The sequence below is a fragment of the Brienomyrus brachyistius genome, chromosome 6 (genome assembly GCF_023856365.1).
Source record: "Brienomyrus brachyistius isolate T26 chromosome 6, BBRACH_0.4, whole genome shotgun sequence".
In the NCBI taxonomy this organism is placed as follows: Eukaryota; Metazoa; Chordata; class Actinopteri; order Osteoglossiformes; family Mormyridae; genus Brienomyrus; species Brienomyrus brachyistius.
Window position 1 is genome coordinate 18,160,954 of NC_064538.1, and position 23,791 is coordinate 18,184,744.

General features: G+C 42.4%; 3 protein-coding genes across 34 annotated transcripts in view; 2 read left to right on the top strand and 1 right to left on the bottom strand.

The window, feature by feature from the left end:
* The window catches only part of picalma (phosphatidylinositol binding clathrin assembly protein a), a 37,059-nt gene extending 27,745 nt beyond the window's left edge, over positions 1-9,314 (top strand). For 6 of the 27 annotated variants that reach the window (XM_049017506.1, XM_049017504.1, XM_049017517.1 and 3 more), the window contains 9 exons: positions 330-440; positions 1,184-1,312; positions 1,474-1,504; positions 1,586-1,685; positions 2,110-2,133; positions 4,232-4,291; positions 5,897-6,034; positions 6,634-6,737; positions 7,704-9,314. In XM_049017506.1, coding sequence (XP_048873463.1) covers positions 330-440; positions 1,184-1,312; positions 1,474-1,504; positions 1,586-1,685; positions 2,110-2,133; positions 4,232-4,291; positions 5,897-6,034; positions 6,634-6,726 — 686 coding nt within the window. In that variant the 3' untranslated portion in view covers positions 6,727-6,737; positions 7,704-9,314. The remainder of the gene's footprint in view (positions 1-329; positions 441-1,183; positions 1,313-1,473; positions 1,505-1,585; positions 1,686-2,109; positions 2,134-4,231; positions 4,292-5,896; positions 6,035-6,633; positions 6,738-7,703) is intronic. The other 21 variants (XM_049017508.1, XM_049017530.1, XM_049017522.1 and 18 more) reach the window with 12 other exon arrangements.
* A 119-nt stretch (positions 9,315-9,433) lies between these two features.
* On the bottom strand, positions 9,434-18,920 carry ccdc83 (coiled-coil domain containing 83). Of its 4 annotated transcripts, XM_049017543.1 has the most exons (11): positions 18,830-18,920; positions 15,505-15,589; positions 14,887-15,055; positions 14,509-14,676; positions 14,106-14,197; positions 13,960-14,028; positions 13,675-13,796; positions 13,491-13,588; positions 10,781-10,956; positions 10,513-10,643; positions 9,462-9,599 (listed from the first exon to the last, which is right to left on the bottom strand). In XM_049017543.1, exons 1-10 carry the CDS (start codon positions 18,901-18,903, stop codon positions 10,548-10,550), a joined length of 1,149 nt encoding a protein of 382 aa, XP_048873500.1. In that variant the 5' UTR covers positions 18,904-18,920; the 3' UTR covers positions 9,462-9,599; positions 10,513-10,547. The 4 variants fall into 4 exon arrangements, with proteins under 4 accessions (XP_048873498.1, XP_048873496.1, XP_048873499.1 ...); XM_049017541.1 differs by lacking the exon at positions 10,513-10,643 and having other exon boundaries at positions 9,434-9,599; positions 13,491-13,585; positions 18,830-18,912; XM_049017539.1 differs by lacking the exon at positions 10,513-10,643 and having other exon boundaries at positions 9,434-9,599; positions 18,830-18,910.
* sytl2a (synaptotagmin-like 2a) overlaps positions 18,102-23,791 on the top strand; it is a 31,018-nt gene continuing 25,328 nt past the window's right edge. For 2 of the 3 annotated variants that reach the window (XM_049017532.1, XM_049017534.1), the window contains exons 1-2: positions 18,566-18,705; positions 22,763-23,110. In XM_049017532.1, the coding sequence (XP_048873489.1) occupies positions 23,010-23,110 (101 nt within the window). In that variant the 5' untranslated portion in view covers positions 18,566-18,705; positions 22,763-23,009. Of the gene's footprint in view, positions 18,214-18,565; positions 18,706-22,762; positions 23,111-23,791 lie in introns of those variants that run through there. The other variant, XM_049017533.1, reaches the window with a different exon arrangement.

Sequence of the window (23,791 nt, forward strand, 5' to 3'; positions counted from 1 at the left end):
GAAGATGCGCACCTACGTTTCTGAATAGCATGTTTTGGCACACTATGGTTTAATCTCATGCATTTCTTCTCCATTGCTTCAGAATTTTAAGTATTTAAGGGAGAATTCTTTGTGCATGTTTGAATATTCTGCCAGGTAGTGTTGCATTGGTTATAATTTGGGGATATGGAGCAGGGCTGGTTCGTTTCTCAGCTTGTGCTTTTGGTTCCTTTCATGTTTCTCTTGTGCTTGCTGCCGGTGTGCTGGGTGTGTAGGGTGAACAGGTTCGGGGTCAGCGGCCAGGCTTTAGGCCTGCTATATCACCCTCCTCCACATTGTCTCCTCCCCAGGGTTCTCGGCGTCTCCAGCGCCCCAGTCGCAGACCTCAAGAGGCCTTAACGTCGACTTTGACTCTGTGTTTGGCAATAAGTCGGCCTCTTCTAACAACCCGGACTCTGCTGGTAAGAGCGGTTGTGCAGCTTGAGGCCTCGTGCTATGAACTGCCTGGGGGTGGGGTGATTGCCTTCCTGTGCTGGGCTGGGGGTGTAAAGCTATGGAATCTCCTCTGAAGTGTGGCAGCCCGCCTGCATTTAGTGCCGTGCCGCGGCTGGCCTGTGGCATGTGTCATCCCAGATCAGGATCAGCTGTTGTCGCGCCCTGTCCGCCTCACCTCTTGGCTCTTGCTTCCTGACCTGTCTCCTCAATGCTGATTGGCCCGCTGCACTGGAAGCTTGTGCCAGTGACTTTGGGACAGTGCTTGTGTGTTTTTATGATCCGGTCCCCGGCATCTTGAGCAACATTTGCCCAGTGCCCATCATTATCATGTTTACTGTGCTTAAGCTCTTACTGTTTAGAAGTAACTATGACAACTTAGTTTCAGTGCTTCTGAACTTTAAATGAACAGGCAGTTTTCTCTCCCCTGTGACATTTTGGATACTATGTTCACGATCTGCCTTGTTTTGTTTTTGTGTCGTTCCCTCTTTCTGTCATTCGGTAAATGCTCTCTGGGCCTTGGCTTTGCATGGCTTGCATGAATGGGTGAGTTGACTTTTTTTTGTGCATTCCCCTTCCTGCCTAGTGGCAGTTTGATAAACCTCACCTCCACCCACCCACTCTGCCCCGTTAAACGTCCTTTTTGTGTTCTGTGTCCCCTCTTCCCTGCCCCCCCCCCTCCCACTATCCTCTTTGCTTCTCTTACTTTAAGACGATGTTCTAGGTGGCATCCTGAAACCCACAGTGGCCTCCCCCAATCAGGGTCTTCCCCCCAACAGTCAGCAGCCGGGGAAGCTGGTGTCAGATGACCTGGACTCCTCCCTGGCCAACCTCGTGGGCAGTACGTGCCATTGACGTTCAGATACAGTAGGAGATGCTGTTGTGGTCGTTGTTCTTGATGGCGTGTGACAGATGTTTGGATGGCATTGGCCATGGGCTAGATCATTCTGGCCTGTTTACTACACTTGGTTATAAATTGAATGTTTTTGTTTTTGTTTGCAGACCTGGGAATCAGGAATGGCACAACAAAAAAGTAAGTAGGTGCCTTTTATGTTAAGGAATGATCAAAGAGTTGTGTGTGCACATGTGATTTTAAATTAAACCAAATTCCCAGTGACATTCATTGGAGTCAGCCTGGGGAGAAAAAGTTAACTGGTGGAACCAACTGGCAACCAAAGACTGCCCCCACAACCACATGGAACCCCGCCACCATGGTGAGTGTCACTCTGTTTTGTTGAGTAGTATTACACTTTTTGTAGGTCTATGAAATGTCAGCCACTGTTGATCATCCCCCATTATGATAACGAATCACAGATTAATGATGAAAAGTTGGGCAACATGGACTTGGTTGTCATTGATACAAAACATCTGATATTACACGTAATCTTTGGGAGGTTTTAATAACTCATCTGATTTAAATGAAACATTTATGATAACCAGTTTGTAACTTTGCAAAGGTATTTGAGTGAGCCCAGATAGCTAATAGAAAACACTTTCGGAACTATGTATGGTTTTTCTTTTTGTAAATCCTTCAAACGCTTTGTAATACATGTGAACTAAACTTGTTTCGACTGTTTGTTACAACATCTAACCTGGTGTTCATTGCATTGTATGATTGTTCTCCTGGGGGGAAAACAGAATGGCATGCATTTCCCACAATACGTAAGTCAACCGGTTGAACCATTTGCTGCTTTTGAGAAGCTGGCATGCCCTGTAATAACCACAACCTTTCATTCTCGTCACTGTCTCTAATCTGTTTGCTGAACAACCTGCCTCAAAATTCGGTTTCCGGCCATTCCGCGGGCCTAACTGTCACCTGCTGAACTTATGGATGGCAGTGCAATGGCATGATGAACAAAGTGTCCTTTTGTCTTTCTTTGTCACTATATATATTACACCTTGCTCCCCAAATGGCCATGTTTGGGGATGCTTCTCTGATTCTTTTTTAAACTGATTGTTTCCATTAGAATGTTTATGGCTTTATTCCTTGGGTTCCACCACAGCCATTTGACCAAACTCGTTTTCTGCAAGTGTTGCTTGATAACTGCTCTGGTGGTATGGCCTTGGGCTTTTTATTGGGGGGGGTAGGGGTCAGTGGAGGTATGGAGATTCCTATGCCATGGAAGAATTTATGGCAATGAAAAGGCCAGCTAATGCCAGGTCGTTAACTTTGCACATACTTCCTGTTTCCATGGTATTTAAATACCTGTTTAATTTGGATACTTTTCATTTTAAGGGAAACATCTAGCCTTGTGTTTTTGCTTGTACTCGCATTGTAAGAGGATGGAAGCAAGAAATGCAAGCAATTCATGTATCTGTATGGTTACTCGCATGCTTTAACATGTTCTGCTTTTATTCCTACTGGAATTTGATGAGTTGACATAATCCATCACTTACCAAAGGTCATAATGTTCTTACTGCTCTGGAATCTTTGGAATTCCTACATATGTGACTGAGTTTCGTTGTCTTGAATTGAACTCAGGCTAGAATAGGCTAGAGGTTGTGGAACATTTGAACAGTATATGTGAGTTTAGTGGCTCTCTGAGCTTAACTTTAATATTGAATTTACGTATTTGATAGGTAGTTTTTGTCATTATAGTTAAAAATAGCAGCTTTTCTGTCTCTCAAGGCACTCTGTTGTATCAAAGAGTTAGTTCCTTTCCCAGTGGTCACCAGTTGTGTGACAGTTTTATGCATTTGGCTCTGTCCGGGCACTCCAATTAGCTTACAGATGTCAAATTTAGACCTGAAGTGAGCTGGAGAGGAATGCAAACAGCCTCTGTTTCCAGGAAAATGTCAAATACTGTGAAATATGCAGAGTGTCTTAGGATGAATCTTAGGGCAAAGTTATCGTTCTTGGTAGTGAAGATTGCGTTGAAAAAATTCAAGTTGAACAGTGTCTTTCATTTTTATAAGATCTGACACATTTGGTAAAAATGCTAATGGAAATAGGTTGGCTTGGGCTTCTCTTTGAGATCCTGGTTGATTTGACTGCACCTGGTTCCCACAAGTTGTACAGGAAGTGCTCCATTAATCAGCAGATATGCAAATCTTGGTGAAGGATTTTCCTGCCTGGTCATGTAATAGTCACTCAATTGATAGCGTGTAATAGATCTTCATTAGAAATGGGAAGGTTCTTTTGAATTTCACACTTGCATTTTTAGTCGGCCTTCAGTGTTGGGGCAGAAGGGTTCAAACGGATCCCTCATTCAGCTCGAAAACAAATGAGCACTATGTACAGAAACAAACATTCGCTCTGTATACATCCCCTTTTTTTCACTGTGACACTCAAGCAGCTGAATTGCTAATCAAAGATTTCCTTCCCGGGGGCCTTTCACGTAACTGAATGGCCGAAATGACAGAGAAACAGACCTCTGTCACAGACAGGAGAGGCGTGCTCAGCTCAGCTCAGCTCAGCTCTGCCTTTCAGTGACTCTTCGCAGCTGCCGGCTGTGGCCCTGGCCGTGAGGGTGGCCCCCACCTACACATACACAAACACATGGGGACTTCTGGCTGGCCCAAACTGTAAGAGCAGAAGGCAGAAATACGCACAGGGGTGGGGGTGTGAAAAGTAGGGCGCCTGAGGAAACGCGGTGCCCCACCAGAGGCATGGACAAAGAGGGGTCTGTACAGGTAAAATATATTTGGAAAGCAGTGACACAAAGGAGCAGCTGTGCTGGGTGCCATTGCCATCGTGCTGACTGTGTTTTAGCAAAGGTGGAGTCAGGGCGGACTCACCCCTCTCCTTCTCTTCTCTCAGGCCCCCTCGGTCATGGCCTTCCCTGCCACAACACCAACTGGAATGATGGCGTACGGCGTGGTAAGTGCAAAGCAAGCGTCATCCATGGAAATGCGACGCTTGCTATGCTAGGCCGTTGTTTTCTCACCCTGGTCCCCCAGACGGTCCACATTTTTGCTTTCTCCTAACTCCCAGCATACCTATACTAGGTATTCGGTGTTCTTGATTGCTTGTTTGGTTTAGGTGCGCTGGGAGGAGCAAATATGTGGACTGACTGGGGGTCCCTGAGGACTGGGCTGAGAAATGCTTTGTTAGACAAAACATTGGAGGAGTGTTTATGATCTGATAGTGTGTGTGAGCCTCCGCTCCATCCCCTCCATGACAAGTGGTCTGAGGAACGTTCATGGAGATATGATGGCTATCCAGAGGTCTGAAATCACAGGCGGCCTGAGCTTTTTATTTTTTCTGCCCCAGTGCATTGCCTCTAATAACTGTTTAAAACAAATATGAAAGCTACCAGTACTGCTAAGCATCTGTAATACATTTTGTCTTGGGAGCTAAGGCTCAGGCTTGGGGCTTGTTGAGTTCCTAAGGATTATACAGCTCGCTGGTCTACAAGCCCATTTTGTCCTGGGATGAACTTATCCTGACTGTTATCCTGTTAAACAGTGAGTCGGCAGCCAGGGCAGCCACATATTATCTTGCGTAATGTCCATCCACTTTTTACTTGGCTTTGAGGTGCATGAACCCATTCCAGAAACACTTCCTGAATATCTTACTCTTCATTCTTCCATGCCTCGCTGCCACAACTATTGAGTCATGATGGAAACATGTAGGTTCCCTCCAAAAGAGGCCCTTTGGCTCTGCAGATCACATCTCGAGTCGCAGCCCCACCACACCGCACGTAGCAGAGCAACTCCCAGTGGCAGGCTGAATTTCATACTGAAGATGTCCTCGACTGTGTCCACACTTTGGTCATGATTTTATGGCTTTGGCAGGGTATTATAGGACTGAATGACGCCACCATCCTTTTGTGCAGTTCTGTTTCCAGAGGAAAGGGAATATTGGATACAGACTTTGTGAAGGAAGAGACTTTTTTTTTATGTCATATGCAAATGTTAAGGGGAGGCTTGATGGTCAGGCGTGAAAGTAGCGGACGGAGCGCAAGAGGCTAAGTGGCACGCAGGGGGGGCCTGCGCTGTTAAATTATCAGTTAAAAATGTAGCCATGAAAGGCAGCCACCAGGTTTTAAAGATGACAAAAATAAAAAAAATACACACAGTCATCTTATCTGCCTGGGCTCCTGGTGGGCTGAACTGAGGGATTCATTCCCTTTGACTCAACCTGGAGCATTTTACTGATGGCATAAATGACTAATATTGAGTAACCAATGACTATGTGGAGAAAGGTTAATAAATAACCAGAGACAATGCGGGTGGTGGAGGAAGAGACTGAATTTATATTTTCAGTCCCACAGAATCTGACATTTTCTGACACTGCAGTATTTAAGAGGCATCGGAGAGCCCTTGGGAATGCCGATAGTTTCTTCTGATTTACAGGAGTCCCCTAAGCAGAGATTCAAAATGTTATTCTTTTGTAGAATATATGAAGACATCAACATTGTGGTTCTTTATCCTCTCCTGTTTGTATGTCTTTACTTCATGGTAACATTGTGTCCCTCTGTAGCCACCACAGATGGGCTCCATGGCCATGATGACCCAGCCCACTATGATGTACACGCAGCCGGTCCTGAGGCCACCCAACCCCTTTGGCCCGGTCCCTGGTGCGCAGGTGTGTGTCCCGACCCACGGTACCGGTGACCCGGTGAGACCCGTAACACGACTACATCCACACTGTTGTTCGGCAGCCGATTCGTCCTCTCATTGGCGCACATAGTCGACCATCGCAAGCTCTGCGTTGACTTTCTTTAGATTTAGAATTTGAAGGCACTCAGATCTGACTTCTGTCTGCGAAGTTTCATCCGTTTCTTTGAATTCTGTTGAGCACAATATGAATTCTGACGTATGGCTTCAGACGCACAGAATAATACCACATCCATCCTCATGTACCATTTCAGCGGCATTAGTATGTCTGGCATGATAACATGAGTCTTGGGGAAAGGATACGCATTCTGCCTTTGTCTCTCACTCCTGATGGAATATGTATCCTAGCCGCTTCCATAATGGTACCTGTGGACAGACCTGGTGAGATTGTGAGTGAGCGTTGCATTGCGAAGCAGGGTTTCTTTTCTGAAGGCTTTCCTCTGAACATACTGTGCTCAGTGTCATCTCTCTTCCTGAAGCCTGACCGACACAACTTCCTCCTGACTGTCTGCCATCACTCTCCCTGTGAACCCCCTCCCCTGTAATTTTTTCCCCTTCGCTCTTCCTGGACCCTCTCCCCTCTCTCGTTCTCTTAACCAGCCCTCCACAGCTTCTAGTCCCTCCAGTCAAAGTCCTCTCAGAGCTCCTGGAAAGGACCCCTTTGCTCAACTCTCTCTCAAGGATTTCTTGTAGAACATCTTTAGGTACAGCATGTCCTGTGTGTCCGTGTGCATTGTGGGCGTGATGCATGGCCTGCATGACCCGTTCTGCATGCGAATCACACCCCGTACGGCTTCCTGAACGTTTAACCTCTGCCTGTAGAGTCATTGAGTCACACTTGAAGGACCTCCCACTCTCCACTTTACGCTGCAGTACCTTTGGCTGAAGCTTGGCATTTGGGAAACGTTGGACGGCTTTTCCCCCATGCCTAAGCAACATTTTCCAGCTTCCATGCTTCGGTTTAACCTTTTGTGTGTCAGCCAACTACATGCAGGAGGCTTGCGCAAATTTAATCAGTCACTAATCTCCCATTCACCGTGTAGTTATAAGCGTTTTATGGTCTCATGTGCTGTATTTAGTAGTAACTTTCAGGCATCTCTGAAGATTAGGGACTCATGGTGTACTCATGATGGACTTACCACAGTCACATACATAACACTTAACTTACCCATCCATTCTAAACCATGGAGGCAGGTGATTAGAGCATTATTACTGCATCGCATTTAATGCATCGTAAAGGTTTGCAGGGGTCTTAAAAACTGGGTCTCAGGAAAAACCAGTATGAAGCACAGTAGAGGATGTACTTCAGGCATCGCAATGCAAACCCAGACCTTGACACTACCTTTTGGCCTCAGTGGCATTATTTTTTGACACCCCCCCCCCCCCCCACACACACACACACACACAGACACATTTTATCTCCCCTTCCTGCTTTTGAAGCGTCGTTTCTCTGACTCCGTGACTCACACAGCCATGGAAAGAAATTACACTGCTTTAATTTCTGTTGTGGAATTTGATTGTTGCTATGTCATGAGGGGAGACGGCCCCTACTTTCTTCTCATTGTCCCCCCCCCCCCCCCCCCCCCCCCAATTTTAAAAGCACGGTGTGCTGTGCAGGGTCCTGGGACAGAAGCTGGTGGTGACGCCTGTCTCTCTCCTCTTGTTGCCAGATGCAGTTCATGTAATCTGAAGGGGAGTCGTCGCTTTCTGAAGATGAAGCACTAAGCAGCAAGACCTTCTCCTTTTAAGCAAAATCCACTTTGCTGTTTTACTCTTCATTGAGAAATATCAGCCCAATAAGGACTTGTGAAGGAATCAGAGGGGTAATAAATAGGGGGATCCACGCTGAAATGGCATCAAAGAGGACACAGCGCTTTTGTAATTTGTCTAACAAGGTAACGGCTTGTGCTGCTGTTATTACCCTCCTGTGGGATCACTCATCATGTTTGACGTCTGTTAATGATGCATATGGGTGCCGAATCGGGGCAATTTAGACTTTTGCTGTTATGTATCAGAAAATAGTTTGTTGTAATACAAACACCTTGATGTTTTTCCTGGGAGGGGGGAGGGGGGAGATGTGGGTGGGTAGGAGGAGGAATCATCAGCTCTAGATTTGATCATCAATTATGCATTACCTAATTTAACTGTCACCAATTAGAGATGCTAACTACAGTTTATACAATGATTTATTTTCATTTTTTTAAACTTGCGTTTGCAGTAGACATTCCTTGTGTATTGTTTGTATTTATTTATGATTATCTGTTGAATACATTGAGAGGAAAAAAAGACTAATTACATTGAGCCCTTGCTTGTGAGAGTGATTCTGGATTATACATTGGTATGGTTGATTGTATAATTGGAATATGAGTGACTGAGTAAAAAAAAATAATAAAAATGGACACATTTGACTGATAGAGCACTAAATATTCTCTGAAGCAGTTTTGTCAAGTCCAATTCTTTGTAGCTCAGAGGTTCACAGCCCTACATTTGTAAGGGTTAAGGGGGGTATACACTTTATTAATCCACATAGTTAACTCTGTGCCTAGGGTTTTTGCAAGGGAACATTTATCTGACTAGCAAAGCACTACATTTGTGATTCTGCAGCATTGCATTGGGAAGGATCTGTATTGCTTTATGCTTGGCATGTCATTATTTTACATTGACAACTGTATGGCTGCCTTTCCAAACTGAATGTGAAGAGTTGCCTTCATATTCTAACCATCTTTTTCCAAAGACCATCATGTGGGGGATCCTGAACTGAGGAGCGAGGCGAGAGGCCAGCCTTCCTTTGGGGGGCGTGGCTGGAAGATGGGGACAGAGGAGGCACTGGTAGCATCTTTGTAAATTAGTAGTTAAGAGGTGCATGTAACACAGGGAAGGGGAGCACTGTTGATCGGTGCTTTGTGTATATATGATGGACCCTGAACATTTGGGGCATGTGAAGGATGGTCGGAATTATGAAGGCAATTCTGTTCATTAATTTAGCATATTTGCTGCATTGTTCTTGCAGATTCTATTTTTGTTTATATATTAAAATGTATGTAAGCAGAAATTGGTTGATTTTCAAATAAAGTGCAGCTTCCACAAAGTCACAAGTTCTCCCTCCGGGTCGCCTGAAGTTCTACAGCGAGCGATTTGGTGTGGAATCGAGACGTCGAGCTTTGAAGTTATTTGCCGAGTGATGAACCGAGAGCTTTATGGGACGTTCCTGGACCTTTTTCAAATGTGTTCTGGGTGGGGATGGAAAGAATCCAGTGATTAAATTTCAGTTCCAACCACAATATGTATCTTTATTGTTTTTATTCTAATGAATGGATCTTAACGCTAAGGTTTTGAAAAGGGCATCACCCTTTGATTTGCACCGAGTGTTTGAGTCAGTGTGAATGGGGCATCTAAGCAGGCTACTTAAACCTGCCTTGGATCGTGCGGGCGGTCAGTGCCCAGTCCTCAGAGTCCTGCTGCACCCCCGGGCTGCCTTGCATCAGTGGGAGGGGGTGCAGAGGAGCCGCCAGACCCACCACGGTCAACAGTTTTAGTTCCAGGGGTCCCAGGTGCGTGGGATGCTGCTGCAGAAAGGGAAGAGGGAGCAGGGAGTCTCACATTGGGGACGGATGCATTTTTTTGGCTGTGGTTCAGCCAGCCCATTCACCACAACAAGGACCGGGATTGTTTCTTTAAGATATCACCCAGCCACTAGTATTCCAAGCATCACCAAGTGTGATTGGCAGAGCATCACGCATGGACGTTGATTATCTTGTGGACTACAATGGAGAGGTTAGCCTTTAGGAAATGACTCGGTTAAATGTCCATGTGATCTGACTCAAGCGTGTTTGACCATTTTGCCAAATACGAAGTTATGTTTGCTTTGGCCGACCACTGTTACCCAGCTCGGATCCTATTTATATGTTAGTCTTATCTCCCCCCCCCCCCCCCCCCCCCCCAAACTGACAATTTGATAAACAGGGTAAATTTACCTGCTATTGAAATTTGGCTGGGCGGTACAGTAACATTTCTGGGTGTACGTTTCTGTTTCTTGGTGATCCATTTGTGCCAAGCGAAAGTCTAAAATTTTTGTTTTTTGGCACAGAAATATTGGTTTCTGGATACATGAAATATTTGCACACTGCTGAGTCCACATCAACTGGTCCAATTTTTGGATGTGATGGTTCTTTTGGGCTTGTGTTTGACACGATTTTTGTGAGGGAGAATTTGGAGAATTTTCTTAAATGGAGTTCAAGAGGAAATCCTGTATATGACCAGTGTGTATATGTTTTCCTTGGATGAGATGTAAATGTCACAATAAATGTACCTTCAAGTTTCTGAATCTAACTGAAGTTCTTTTAGTGCAGAATATTCATGCAAATTTCTTCCTTATGGCTCGATTTTTGAACATGCAGTTATTCTGGACCTGAATCCTGTGCCTTTGCATTGAGGCTCATGGCTCACATATTTCAACATTTGTACTAAAGCATCACTTACGCATTTCATTTGATCAGTGTTTCTCAACCAAGTCCTCAGGAAACCACAAGCAGTCTATGTTTTGCTCTTTCCCAGTTCCCAGCACACCTGTACTGGGTTTTTGGTGGCTGGGAGCTGCGCCGGAGCAAGGACTGGATTGCGAAACATTGCATCAGATTATTTAAATGGACATTGAGTGACAGTATTGGCTTTCATAATACAGAAATTCAATGTGGAGCTCATTGGTCCAGACCTCTCATCCACAATGCACTGGTAAACTGTTCCTTACCTGTATGTTGGTCTGGCTTCTATGCGTTATGACACTCAGGTCTGGGCTAGGAGGCTGCTGGGCCGACTGGCTGCAGCTACTGGGCATCTCATCTCTCTCCAGCTCCATGAGGCAGCCCAGAACCATCTCCGCTTCCGCCGTTGGGCTCAGGGGAGTTGAGGGTCCGCCTGTGTTGTCTACAAAGAGGCAACGCCGCAAACGTGACAAAATTGGCAGACTATCATCAGAGGTCCCTTCAGATTCCCAGCACGGAATGCTCAGCAGTTGCGTTTTTTAATCTCCGCTCAGCTCACTAGCATGGAGATGCCACGCCGTCTCGCACGGAAATGGGTGAGCCTGCTGTGCTCCCTAGAGGATGTGACTCATTGCCTTCCTCTGCTCAGGCCTCCATTACCTGATACCAATCACAGAACACGGCTGCATTTCTCGCAAGGGCTTGCAGCAATGCCAGCTGAATGGGACCCCTCCCCAGATGAGCATGTGAGCCAGCAGAGGCCAACTCTTCATGCAGGGGCAATACAAGCTAGTGGTGAACCTGCAAGATTCTGAACCTGAATACTGTGCCTTTGTACTGAGGCTGTGCTGGCCTTAGGTTGCTCTGCTTAAAGTAATCTGTTTGGGGCTGTAGATGGGCAACAGAACACTCTAGAACAGGTTCCCAATCCAATCCCAGTCCTCGGGGACCCACAGACAGTCCACGTCCAAATCTGGACTGTGGCAGGAAGCTCGGAGTGAGCAGAAACATGGACAGACTGTGGGTCCCCAAGTACCTGATCGGGAAACACTGTTCTAGAAGCATTGTGTCACCCTTTGAGGACAACTATGCTAGAGGCTAATCGGCATCACGATCTAAACACCACCTGCAACCTGGTTCTGGGAATGTGAACATAGAAAAAATGAAAAGCATGGCCAGTTACTAAATATAAGCTAGAAATCTATATATTTTTGACCACACTGCAGTATATAGGTTGAGGGAAGAAGATTAGTGTAGAAAATGCGGGAAACACTGCTACAGTATAATTCTCAGTTTATAGGCTCTCGCAGTGATTCTGAGTTTTTTTCACTGTAACCCTGTAAATTCAATAACTAATTTTGAAAATGGAAAAAAAACTCTTAATTTTAGAAATAACCAAATGACCTTTTCTGTTCTTTAGTACAGTGGCAAGTTGGACTCTAATTCTGTCATAATTTCAAACATTTTCTACTTTTCAAACATTTAATAAGAGCTATATCAAGTTTTTATATGAATAGTGTATGAATATTATCAATGTTGTCAATATTTAATGCACTGAATTTATTACACTTTAACTGTTCTGGTCTTGTATATTGCTCTAGATTATTTAGTCTGTCAAGTGAATTAAGTGTAAATGTAGCTGTACTCGTATTTCAGGAGTCGAACAGTGAAACTGAAACACCTGGTTTTAGACCACAATCATTTATTAATATGATGTTGAGGTCCTTTTGCGGCCAATACAGTATTAATTCATATTGGAAATAACAGCTACAAGCCTTGCACATTCCTCTTGCAGAACAGTGGCCAGGTCATTACATGAAGCTGATAGAGGCCAAACCCTAACACCCCAAAGTGGTTCAATAACATTCCGATCGGGTGACTGCAGGCCTTGGGAGATGCTCAGCTTCACTTTCATGTTCATCAGATGTCACAAGTCTTGCTGTGTGTATTGGTGCATTATCAACCTGATACATGACACCACCTTCAGGGTACAATGTTTGAACCATTGGGTGAACATGGTCCTCCAGAATGGTTGAGTAATCCTTGGCAGTGAATCTCTCATCTAGAACAAGTAGTGGGCCTAGGGAATGCCATGATATTGCAGCCCAAACCATCACCGATCCACCCCCACGCTGCACTCCCCCAACAGTCTGGCTGGTAAGCCTCTGTGGGGCTTCTCCACACCATAACTCACTTGGGTGCGGAAACGACAGTGAAGATGGACTCATCAGAGAAAAATACTTTTCACTGTTCACGGCCCAATATTTGTGCTGGTGGCACCATTGAAATCAGCATTTGGCAATGGCACAGGTGACCAACCATGAATATTGGTTCAATGGAACTCCCATTGAATGGTTTTGGTCGAAACAGGAGATTTGAGGTGCATATTTAATACTGCAGTGCGTTGGGCAGCTGTAGTTTAAAGTGTTTTGGATACAATCCAGGTTAGTGCCCGGACATTCCTTTCAGACAGCTTCCTCTTGCGTTCACAGTTACTCCTGTTAGATGTGGTCTTTCTTTCGTGGTGGTATGCCAACATTCCCCAGCATACCATAGCTCTTAATACACCACAAAGACTTGCTGTCCTGGTCTCAGGTGTGCCAGCGAGACACACACCAACAATGTGTCCTCTTTTGATCTCTGATATGTCTCCCATTATGTTGTGAGGATTGCAATACTTTGCGTACATCTCTGCTATTGCTCTGGTAATTCAACGTTCACTTACTGATTGTATGCGCAGTCAGTGAAGATTGACCACCAGGTCACGCATATATAAGCATGAATCCTCAAACACTATAGGAGCCAGTATTCCGGTTTCATTGTCCAACACCTGAATGTTTTAATTGTGCCGTCTCTTAACAAAGTATGCCGGGTGCCCCCTAGTGGCCATTGCTAGAACAGCTGTGGAGTTGTACTGGATTAAGCTGGTAGAGTGTTGTTAAATTGTTCTATGTTTTACCTCTTCACAGGAGTTACCTGGCTGGTATTTACAGTCTGCCCTCTCCATCGTCTCAACCCCATTCCCTAAGTCAGAAGCCAGCAGGCAGGAAGTCTGGGTGAGGAACACATTTCTGCTGGAGATAGCCAGACAAATATGGTTTGACAGGTGGAAAAACCAAAAAGGGAACCATGAAAAGTTTGGAAAATGACCATAGTATACCTGGAAATGTGCAGGTCACTGAACTGATTCTCCAACACGTCATTTATGTGCTCCAGGTTCTCCTTCTCCAGACTCTCAATGTCCAGCTCCAAAGTAGATGCTTCCTTCTTGTACACGGCAAGCTGGAACACAAGAACTGTCCCTGGTGCATAATTGACTGATAAAATGCTCTAGCCAGGCCAAGGGAATCTTAAGACGTCCCTATTTATTACAACCAAATGGTCTTGCGTTTCTATGTGTGATAAAATCTGCATAATATTAGCAAAAAAAAATCAATTAGAATACCTCTCTTTTCAGCCATTCATTCTCCCTGAATTCCTGTTTAGTGTGCTCATCAAGCTCTTTCATCGCCCTCTGAGGAATGACATTGGAATTGTTCATTTAAAAGTCTATAAAGCTCTCATGGACCAGCTGAGTTTGACACCTCGTACCTCTACGGCCAGTCGCTTCTCCTCCTCGACAAGCAAAGCTGTTCCTTTGTCAACATGACTGTGAGCATCAGCCAAGGAATGCTGAATGTGATCTACAGGAAGCAGGGCAAATGTTCACTCAATTATTTAACTGTCAGCAGAAATGAGCCACATAATTCTTTTGTCATGAAATATATTTGCACAAGTGATTTTACACCCAACAATAAAATCATTGCGTTGTATTTTTAGCGTCCTTCTCTCCTAATAGCCAAATAAAGCATATGGATACCTATCAGATGATTCTTTTTGTTTCTTAAAGAGTGCGTGAACATGCAACACAGATTTTAAGAGTGGTGTGACACCTCCTGAGCGTGTTCGCCCACATGAGGGCAGTCTGTGGCTCTGCGATGAGGGTGACACCTACCTGACATCTTGGCAAAGACCTTCTGCGTGTGTGAGAGCCTGTTCTCCAGGTGAAGGATTTGCTGCTGCTGCTCCTGGAATCTTACAGTCTTGTACTCGGTGTAGACCTCCTTCTCCTCCTGCAACGGCAGCAGCTCCTCTTCCAGATTGAGGAGCTTGCTGCGGAGCTCTCTCACCAACACACATATCACAGTTACCTCCTGGAACTCCCTTCTGTGTACAGCACAGTTTAAAGCCCGCAAACGACATGCTACTTTTTGTGGTTAAGTGCCACACAACATCTGCAGGAGCCAGCATGTGTTTCATTCCTCATACAGTGCCTCACAGGTACCGAGTAAAGTAGTGGCCTTCTCTGATCCCTGAGAGGCACTATGAATACCTGCCAGCTCCTCCTCCCGTTTGCTGGCCAGCTTCCGGTCACAGCGAAGGGTTTCCTCCACCTGCTCCTTGTTCTGCAGCTCACTCTTCTCTAGTTTAAGCATTAGCTCTCGCTCCTGTTTCAGCAGCACTTTGGTTTGGATGATCTGCTCCGCTTTCAGCTGTTCTCCCTTGGGGGCCCAAGTTGATGTCACATTGTGAAAAAACATGAAATGCATTTTAAAACACGCGGCGTAGGGGGTCATACTCCTACAGTGAGTACTGCATAATATTGCTGAAGTAGGGGGGTGAGTGAAATGGGGCACTCTGGAGAAATGCTTTCTGGAAAAATCATCTCTGTGTCTTGACTCCCAACTTGATATCATTCAAAATACATTAATGCCCCTTGAACACTATATAGAAGAGAAAATATAGTATTACAAAACAGATATATTAACAGCTAAGTAAGCTGTCCCATTTTGCCATGTGTCCCATTTTCGAATAGTCACCCTATCTGTATTTTGGATGGAAATCCCGCATGTTTGTGTGTCTTAGATATTATGTAGAGAGACAAAATTGCATCTGTGGGAAATTAGTTTATTGTGCCTCAAAGTATCTTAACCTTGAAAAGTCATCTTACCACTTGAATGTATCTTTGCCTTTTTTCCTCAAGTTGTTTCACTTCCACCTGGAAGTACTGTATTTCCTGCCTTTTCACTTGCATTCTACAACGATTAGAAACACAAATCAGTCTGAGAAACCTCACAAAAATGCACCTGTAATTGCAGTGGTCAGTGTGCTGGAAATGACCTATTTTTTCCTCTCTGAAAAAGAACAATTTCTGGAAACAGGAGTCAGGGACTGAGAATGTCTGAGCAAACCATTGAACATTATATATTTAAATAATAATAAAGATAAGGTTAAAAAAACAATGATAGCCTAGATACAAGTGTGGCCAGTTTGCTTAGTAATAATGAGGATTTGATTACAAAATTGAAATTTGCCAGATTTAGTTTCTTGCATTTCTGACTGTCTGCAGTTTATTTGCACTTCAGTGAAACGCGTAGCTGCGGGTTAATGGTCTACATACGGCGAAATGGGTGACATGTTACTTCACTGGGCACAAAAACTTAGTGATAACTCAGTTACTACTGAAGTACAAATTATGAATAGATCATGAACAAATATAGTTGCTACTTGAGATAAAATGCGTCACGATTCATTAATGATGAACAAACATGAGATCATTATTTCACGTGTTATTTATGATTCCTTCCTTCCATAGTTCCTTCAGTAGTTCACAAAGGTTTACAGAATGAACATATGTAGTAACAAATATAGTAACTGCTTCGGATAAAACATGAGTCACGATTCATTAATGATGAATAAAAACGAGATCATTATGTAAATAAAAATTAGTTTGCGGTTAATTAACACATAAGTAATCCCTTAATACTATATTATTTGTGCCCCGTCAATTAAAATGTTACAGCAAAATGTACTGTCATTTTCTACCGCTAATCGGATCTCCACGATTAATTTTCATATCTAGCTCCTCAACAACACTTAGTTTGAAATAAATCCAAAAGAGTAATTAAAAAGATTGCTTACTGGAAATTAATGAAGGCCTCCGCTAGAGTAATTTTACCTTCTGTCGTCGATTTTTTACTCATGGTTTGTATTTAGCAGTCCAGCTAACAAGATAGTTAAAAGGGAAAGTTTTCAAATCATTAAACATTGGTTTGTATTAATGTTATTTTATGGCTATTTATTTGCATCAATAAAAGGGAAACTTAAAAAAACTCAACCCTAGCCAGCCGTTTAACTAGGTTACCGACTGGCAAGCTTCATCAGCAATTCATAAGGTCTGCAGGCTCGCGGTTACTTGCTCCCATGGAAACCAACCACCGCGGCTTACTCTAGGTCGCCACCTATCAGGTTATTTGTGGTATTGCGGTGAGCATTGAAACGGCGCAAAAGGGCAACTGCAAATGGGAACGTTTACCAAAATCATCATGTAATATTCATAAAAGTTTTCCAATGTCTTTTGTTAAAGTCTACGTTAAACTCACCTATTAAGTGAAACCCATAACGGACTACCAGCATTGCACCTCTTTTCTCTCGTTACTGATATTTTTTGAGGTAAAAAAATTCCAGTTATTTGTCAGAATTGTCTGGTGATTTCTTGAAATATAAAATATGTACAGCCTTAGAATTTACAAATGCAACTTAAATACGCCGTGAATGTTTATGCTCTTCAGACAAAGTGTATGTCTCATGATATACAAAATTAGGCCTTTAAGCTGGTATAAATGTCTATATATTTTTTTTGCAAACCAGAGAAACAGAATCAGTTTTCATTCAAAATTATATGTTCATAGGTCAATATTACAGACTTTACCTTCCCTTTTAATCCAAAATCGGTCAACGGTTTTTTTTCTTGTTTTTATTACTTAAATGTAAAAGCACAGACATTTCCAAGTCTTGCATTCATTAAAACACGTCGATTGTATGTAGGAATATATGAATAGTATACATAATAGATGTTTTGATTGTGACTTGACTTGTGAATTGATTGGAACATGTTTTACTGTTCTACAAAATGAAAAGTGAATTTGCAAACAGGTCCGCATAGCCCCGGTGATAAGCACACACTCTCTGGTGACTACACACTCCATCTGGGGTGTTCTGAGAGAAGACTCCCCCTGTGCCCTGCTGTCCAAAAGGCCCACCCCTGTTCCTCCCTCCCTCCACCCTTCTAGCTACTAAATGTTTGCAATGAGCCGCATGTAAACTGTAATGGTGTCTGTTGCGGCATTATATTTACGGCTCGTTTAAAACGAGAGAAAGACGCAGACTGGCGTTTATTAAGTCATATTGGCTTCAACTGAGCATTTTTTTACCATGCCAAGTTCAGGGCTCCGTCAAAGGTTCAAAGAAAATGTCACCACAGTCACTTTGTGATCCATTCACTAAAATCAAGAGGCGACATCTTGAAATATTATGTTTTACATTAAGTATTAGATTACAATAAAATGTCTTCATTTGAGATTGAACATGTCATATACATACACTGCAGTTCCACTCCAATTGGGCAGTTACTACATTTGGCGAAAGACACTTGTTTTCAACCAGGTTAATTCCCTGCATGTAATAATTTGCTTTGTGGTCTGTAGACATAGGCTATATTTTTGAACAGGATTATGTATAGGCTTATAATGTTACAGCATTATTTCCGTTTGAAGTTACAGTAACGTTGTACGTGATTTACTTGCCCTAACACGCAGTCCGGCATCCTACGCTAAAACGTAAGATGCAAACGCACAGAAGGTACCTTGGTGTGCAACAGGTAGGTCCGGTACCGACTGCATGTCAAAATAACATGTATATTAATGCAGAGCCAACGCGACTAGCGCAGATTAAATCACGAAGATAATTTTAGCATTTATAGGTTCATTGTGTTTTACTGTTATTGACGTTGACAACTCAAGTACGCGAACAAATTAAGTAAAGATTTATTGTTGGTTAGCAGTCTACAAACACCCTGGCGGGACTTAATTTCAGCGTTACTATACAAATTAACCATAACTGTTGTACACTGTTATAAAACATTCCCTATATTATTGTTGTTGTTGTTTTTGTTGTTTCGAAAGTCATTTTTAGGGGACGTTGCGTTAGAGATGAATATTGTGCAATTCGAATATCCCTTCCAATAAATAACCGAACTGTAAGCCAAAAAAACGTCGTGCCTAGAAATCGGATGTGCTGGGTAAACATGTTAAAATAAATTCTCGTGGTGATTACATTCCTATTCTAGATCCTTGGTCCTCTGAAGTTAAAGGTAATATTTTGTTTCAGAATGATATAACGTGTGGTCTTTCTTGCGTATTTCTTTCTGTCCATGCGGTAAAGAGAAAATATCTGTTCTTTTGAAGATTATATGCAGTCTTACTTATAGTGCTTACCTCATGCATGTGATCTGTTTTTCTGACTGTTGAAAATCCTGTAGGAAGCATTTATTGGAAGGGATTTGGTACATGTAATTCAATATATGTGACATGTTTGGATAGATACGTTAATCTTAACAAACTCACATGTTACCTATTCAGAATTGTTGTGTTGCTAGATCTGCGCAAGTCAGCCACAGTCTGGTATCTACAATCTTGGTCAGGAAACGATTTGAGCTTCTTTATGAGAAGCATAAGTGGAATAAACTTGCGTTTCTGATTTTGAATTGTTAATGATTTTGTTTTATCACGAACGCCATCGGTTGAAACTTGTCAGCTATTCTTGTTTCGAAATGAAGACTATACCACTGTGTGAAGTTTTGCTTCGCTTGTAGGTATATAGGTGACGCCGCTAAGGAGCAGGGTAGTCAGGGGATATATTTTTTGAAACAGTGGGTGCTGGATATATACGACATATAATTTAAAGCCAACAGCCAGAGTATGTCATGCTTGTGAAACACACATAAAGGCGATAGGGATCCAGAGTTGCAAATGTGAATGCAAATTTGAGACGTCATTTGCTTAGATGTTTTCAAACGTATTCTCTGCTGGGTCTTCCCTTAACCAAGCCGGGAACTTATTAAGTATAATTACTAAACTTAAACACTCTTAAACAGACTTAAATCAAGCATTTCAGATATTAGTGGTTGTAGAACTTATGTCTCTTTCTTACAAATAAGTTCCGTTTTAACAGAAATGCAGAGGCTCTACTTCGAATTCACTGTGATTTCAGAACAGGTGGGAAAAAGTCTTACCAGCAAACCGATAGAGACAGAGCAAATATGATATTTTGAGATTTTAAAATGAAAGCCCCGTTCTTTTCCTGCTTTGGTAGGTGTGGTGGTGCTTACACATAGGAATGCAGGCCTGCGGAAACATGCACAGACTACCCAGGAAAGATAACACATTCAAAGCCTTCTGAGAGGCATGTGATGCTGAGGAAAAGTAGCAGTTTCGGTGGCTCAGGTTAAGGCTTAAAATTGCTCGTAAAAATATGCTTAATGCATGTTTTAGTATAAGCATTTAGGATAATTGATAATGTTAAACACGTGCCCCCCTTTAGAATTACATAAATATAGAAACATTCCCTGTTAAATCATGTAAAATTGACCTGTATTTTTTTGTTTAGTTTTTTTGATAATGAGATGCATGTCTTTTAATACATTTGCTTAGCTTAGTTCCCGACAATGTCTTTGGTATCGTAACACCATCTTCCCGGCAAAAATGACTTATTTCCGAACAGGTTTGTACACAAGCTGTAACCCACAAGAGAAGAAACTCCTGTCCTTTTGAAAGAGAATGATATTATTCAGGGTTTTTTTTACCTGCGTTACCTTAACTTTACTGAATAAAAAGTCACACCGTAAAACCACAAAGAAATGGTGCTGAAGTATAGAAGAGAGTCACTAGTCTAGGAAAGCTGTATTGATGAAGTAAATTAGGTTTGATGTGCACCTGTCAGGTAAGTGAAGGATTTCCATGCTTTCTGAAGGATTGTTAGGAAGGGCTGTGGTTTTACCAGTGATTGGTAGCCTATAGGAACTAAATCATGCAGTGTGGTTTCATTAAGGAATTTCATAACTTTGAGTCAAATATTTTTATATTTGTAAAAATATATTGATTTATTTAGGATTGTAATTTCTAGTGATTTTTACGACTATCGTTATTGTGACTATATGCATCTTGAATAAATGAGCTAAATGTATCAAATTGCACATTTTGTTTGTGGATAATTTGAAATATCATTAGATTACAATTCCATACTATGCTGGGATGCAAATCCAGGATATAGTCAGATATTTAGTTATTCCTACGTAAACACACATATGTAGTTTGTTTCCATTCTTTTTAAAGTTTCACAACAAAGTTTCTATGGGGGTGTGTTTTACACTGAAAAGTAACTCTATTTGGAACCTTGCTGGGAAGTCATTAAAGGAGCCAGAGAGCTGCTGGTGTGTTTGTGTCATGCACACTGGAGAGATAATGAGCAAATGATTGTTCAGATTTGCAAGATTGTCCAGCTGATATCCTGTGCTGATTACATTACACAGTCTGTTTTGATTGGCAGATACAATGATCCACGCTACATGACTAATCTTGTATTGGAATATTTACATTTTGCAGTATGTTTACTGCATGTCTACTGCACTACAAACGAGTGTATTTTTAGTGGAAAAACAGGTGCCTTTTGGTGACTGTGAAACTTTAACAGTTGTGCTTTGTTATATAATTCAGTTTACTTCTGAATGCCAAATAGGTGCTTTTTTTTCTGTCATCCATCTATCCATCCATAAATCCATCTCCTCACCGCTCATCCTTTTCAGTGTTGCAGGGTTATGCTTGTTTTATTATTATTTTGTTGTTGCTGTTGCATTGAACCTGGGCTGAAAGGTTGTCCATAATGGACATTCCTGTTTACTGGGTGACGCCTTGGTAGCGTTTCTGTCGCCACAGTGATAACAACCATTATGGTCTTGAACATAAATAAAAACTAAAAACAAATATTGGGTGAAAAAGAATATATTGTCAAAAACATTTGCCAGGGCAATAGCACGGAGCGTAGTTCATTTTCGTTGTTTGAGAAAGATTTTCTTTTTCCTGCGGTTTGTAGCGTTGATTATTTTCTGTGTTTAGTCTTTATGTTTAATTTGCTTGTCTGTATATGTTTTTGCTATGTGCAATGAATTCTTTGTAGGAATGTCCCTTATTGGTCTGTTTTTGGTGGGGGGGGGGGGGGTAATCTTGTGGGTGCCTTTGAAGTTTTCACCAAGGCACGCCTCACAGCACCATGCCCATGACAGTTCATATGCTTATAAATCTCATGACTGCTGCCGAGCCCTGCATGCATTCGCCGAGCCCCGGCTTGCTTTGCCGTTTGTCTTTTGAACCGAATGATTATGCTGCATGATAGCGTTTGCGTGTTTGTGCGTATTTAAGAATTTGAGAACTGTGTCATTCATGGTTAGTCCTGTGATTCTGTCTGTTATAGCACAAGTTAAAAAAAAATATTATAAAAAAAAAGACCTAATATTTTTCTTCCAAAACAATCAATAAATTTGCTAATCGGTTTTTGTTAAATAAACTTTAAATCAAAAATATGTCTTATTATGCTTGAGAAAGCTGGTTTCCGGTCATTTACATTCTGACAGATATCGTCAGTATAGGCATATAGATTCACTTACAACCAGGGACACTACTAGAGGGCCCCCCAACCCAGAACAGTTCAATTATGTCCCAAATATTTTAAGGCCCTTATCACTTGGGGGGCCTTGGAATCAGCCTGACTTCTGCCGCATTTATGGTGCTCCTGCTTACGGCAGATACAGACGTCAGCTATCGGCTGTACAAAGTAGAGTCAGTTCTTCCTAGTTATTTATTTTTGTTCAAATTGCTACTATGATATTAAGTCACACTGGTCCATTGTTCTGTATTCTGGAATGTGGATGCTGCTTAATTCAAATTAAACACAATTTCATTTGTAAAAAATTCCACATCTCACAGACACCGAATTCCTTTACAATCTGAGCCAGAAAATATTTGTCATATTTCACAGCGCATGTACCTTCCTAAGTCTAATTTCAATCACTTTATTTCTTATTTTTAATTTCTGACCTAGAATTATTTCACCATGTCAGCTACCCACATATATTTTTATAATAATAATATTTACTTGTTTCTGTTATTTACATGAATGGTACATTAATTAAAAATAAAATCAAAACAGTTATTAATTTAATTCTGTATGATTGTTTAGTCCTTACGAATACAATTTCTTAAATGCAAAACTATCTCGTTAACTAATTTAATAATTGTTGTAATTGTCGTAAAGATGGCTATCACTATATTACTTCTACTGGTGGACACACCTGCTGATTGTATCACCTTTTGCAGATTACCAGTCGTCTGTTGTGGACCTACCCTGTCTCTCTTCAAGCCTGGGTGTCTCAGTTGAGATGGAGGTGATGTAATGGTCACCTGGGACCCGGATGAATAGCCATCAGAGAGATCTCGGAGATGCAACCTTTCCGGGTGTAGAACTTCGGAATTCAAACCACACTGACGTCAGCAGAAGACAATAGGATCTGATACCGGCCCAACCCAATACGCTTGGACCCGGCTGGAACAGCACATATTCACCATGCTAGACCTGAGCTATCTGACGGCACAGGAGCAGGAGATGATCATGGCTGTGCTCAAGAGGGACACAGAGCTGAAACGGGCAGAGGATCAACGTGTCAGGTGGGCTCCGCTCTTGCATGTGGGCTGAGCTTGTGTTATGGTCAGGGGAGGGTTGTTGTTATTGGGGCACCACTCAACCCCACATGTTTCGAAAGCTAAATAAATAGCTAACGAGTAGAGTTTGAAGATCATAGCTAGCTAGCTAGTTAGAGCAACATGTAATACTTAGTGTGGAGATTGTTTGTTGTTGACTGGGGTCTGAAAACCTCTGTGATCCATACAGATGTGTGCTTTGAACATGAACAGCACTGCTGGTTATGTGTATGTGATGTGTCCCCTGTTAGCTCTCCTTCATCCACTCAAATCTGAAATAAACAAATGCCTGTCGGAAGGAGGCTATGCATTATGCAAGCAGGAAATAGAACACAAGCTGGCATTGTTTGGTAGTAAAATGCAGTAGTAAGGATGCTTAGTGAGCTACTAAGCTACTGAGTTACTAAGCTACTGACAGCACCTGTGATTAATTTAATTAAAACACCAACATGAAACTTACAGTTCAGGGCCAGTGATAAAGCAACTACATCAAATACTGAGCAATAAGGTGATGTAAAATATTATATCTGTAAACGTTCCATCCATCCATCCATCCATCCATCCATCCATCCATCCATCCATCCATCCATCTATTCACCTGGACTGCTTGCCTTTGGAAATCAGGTGGGGGACCCAAAAATGCCACAT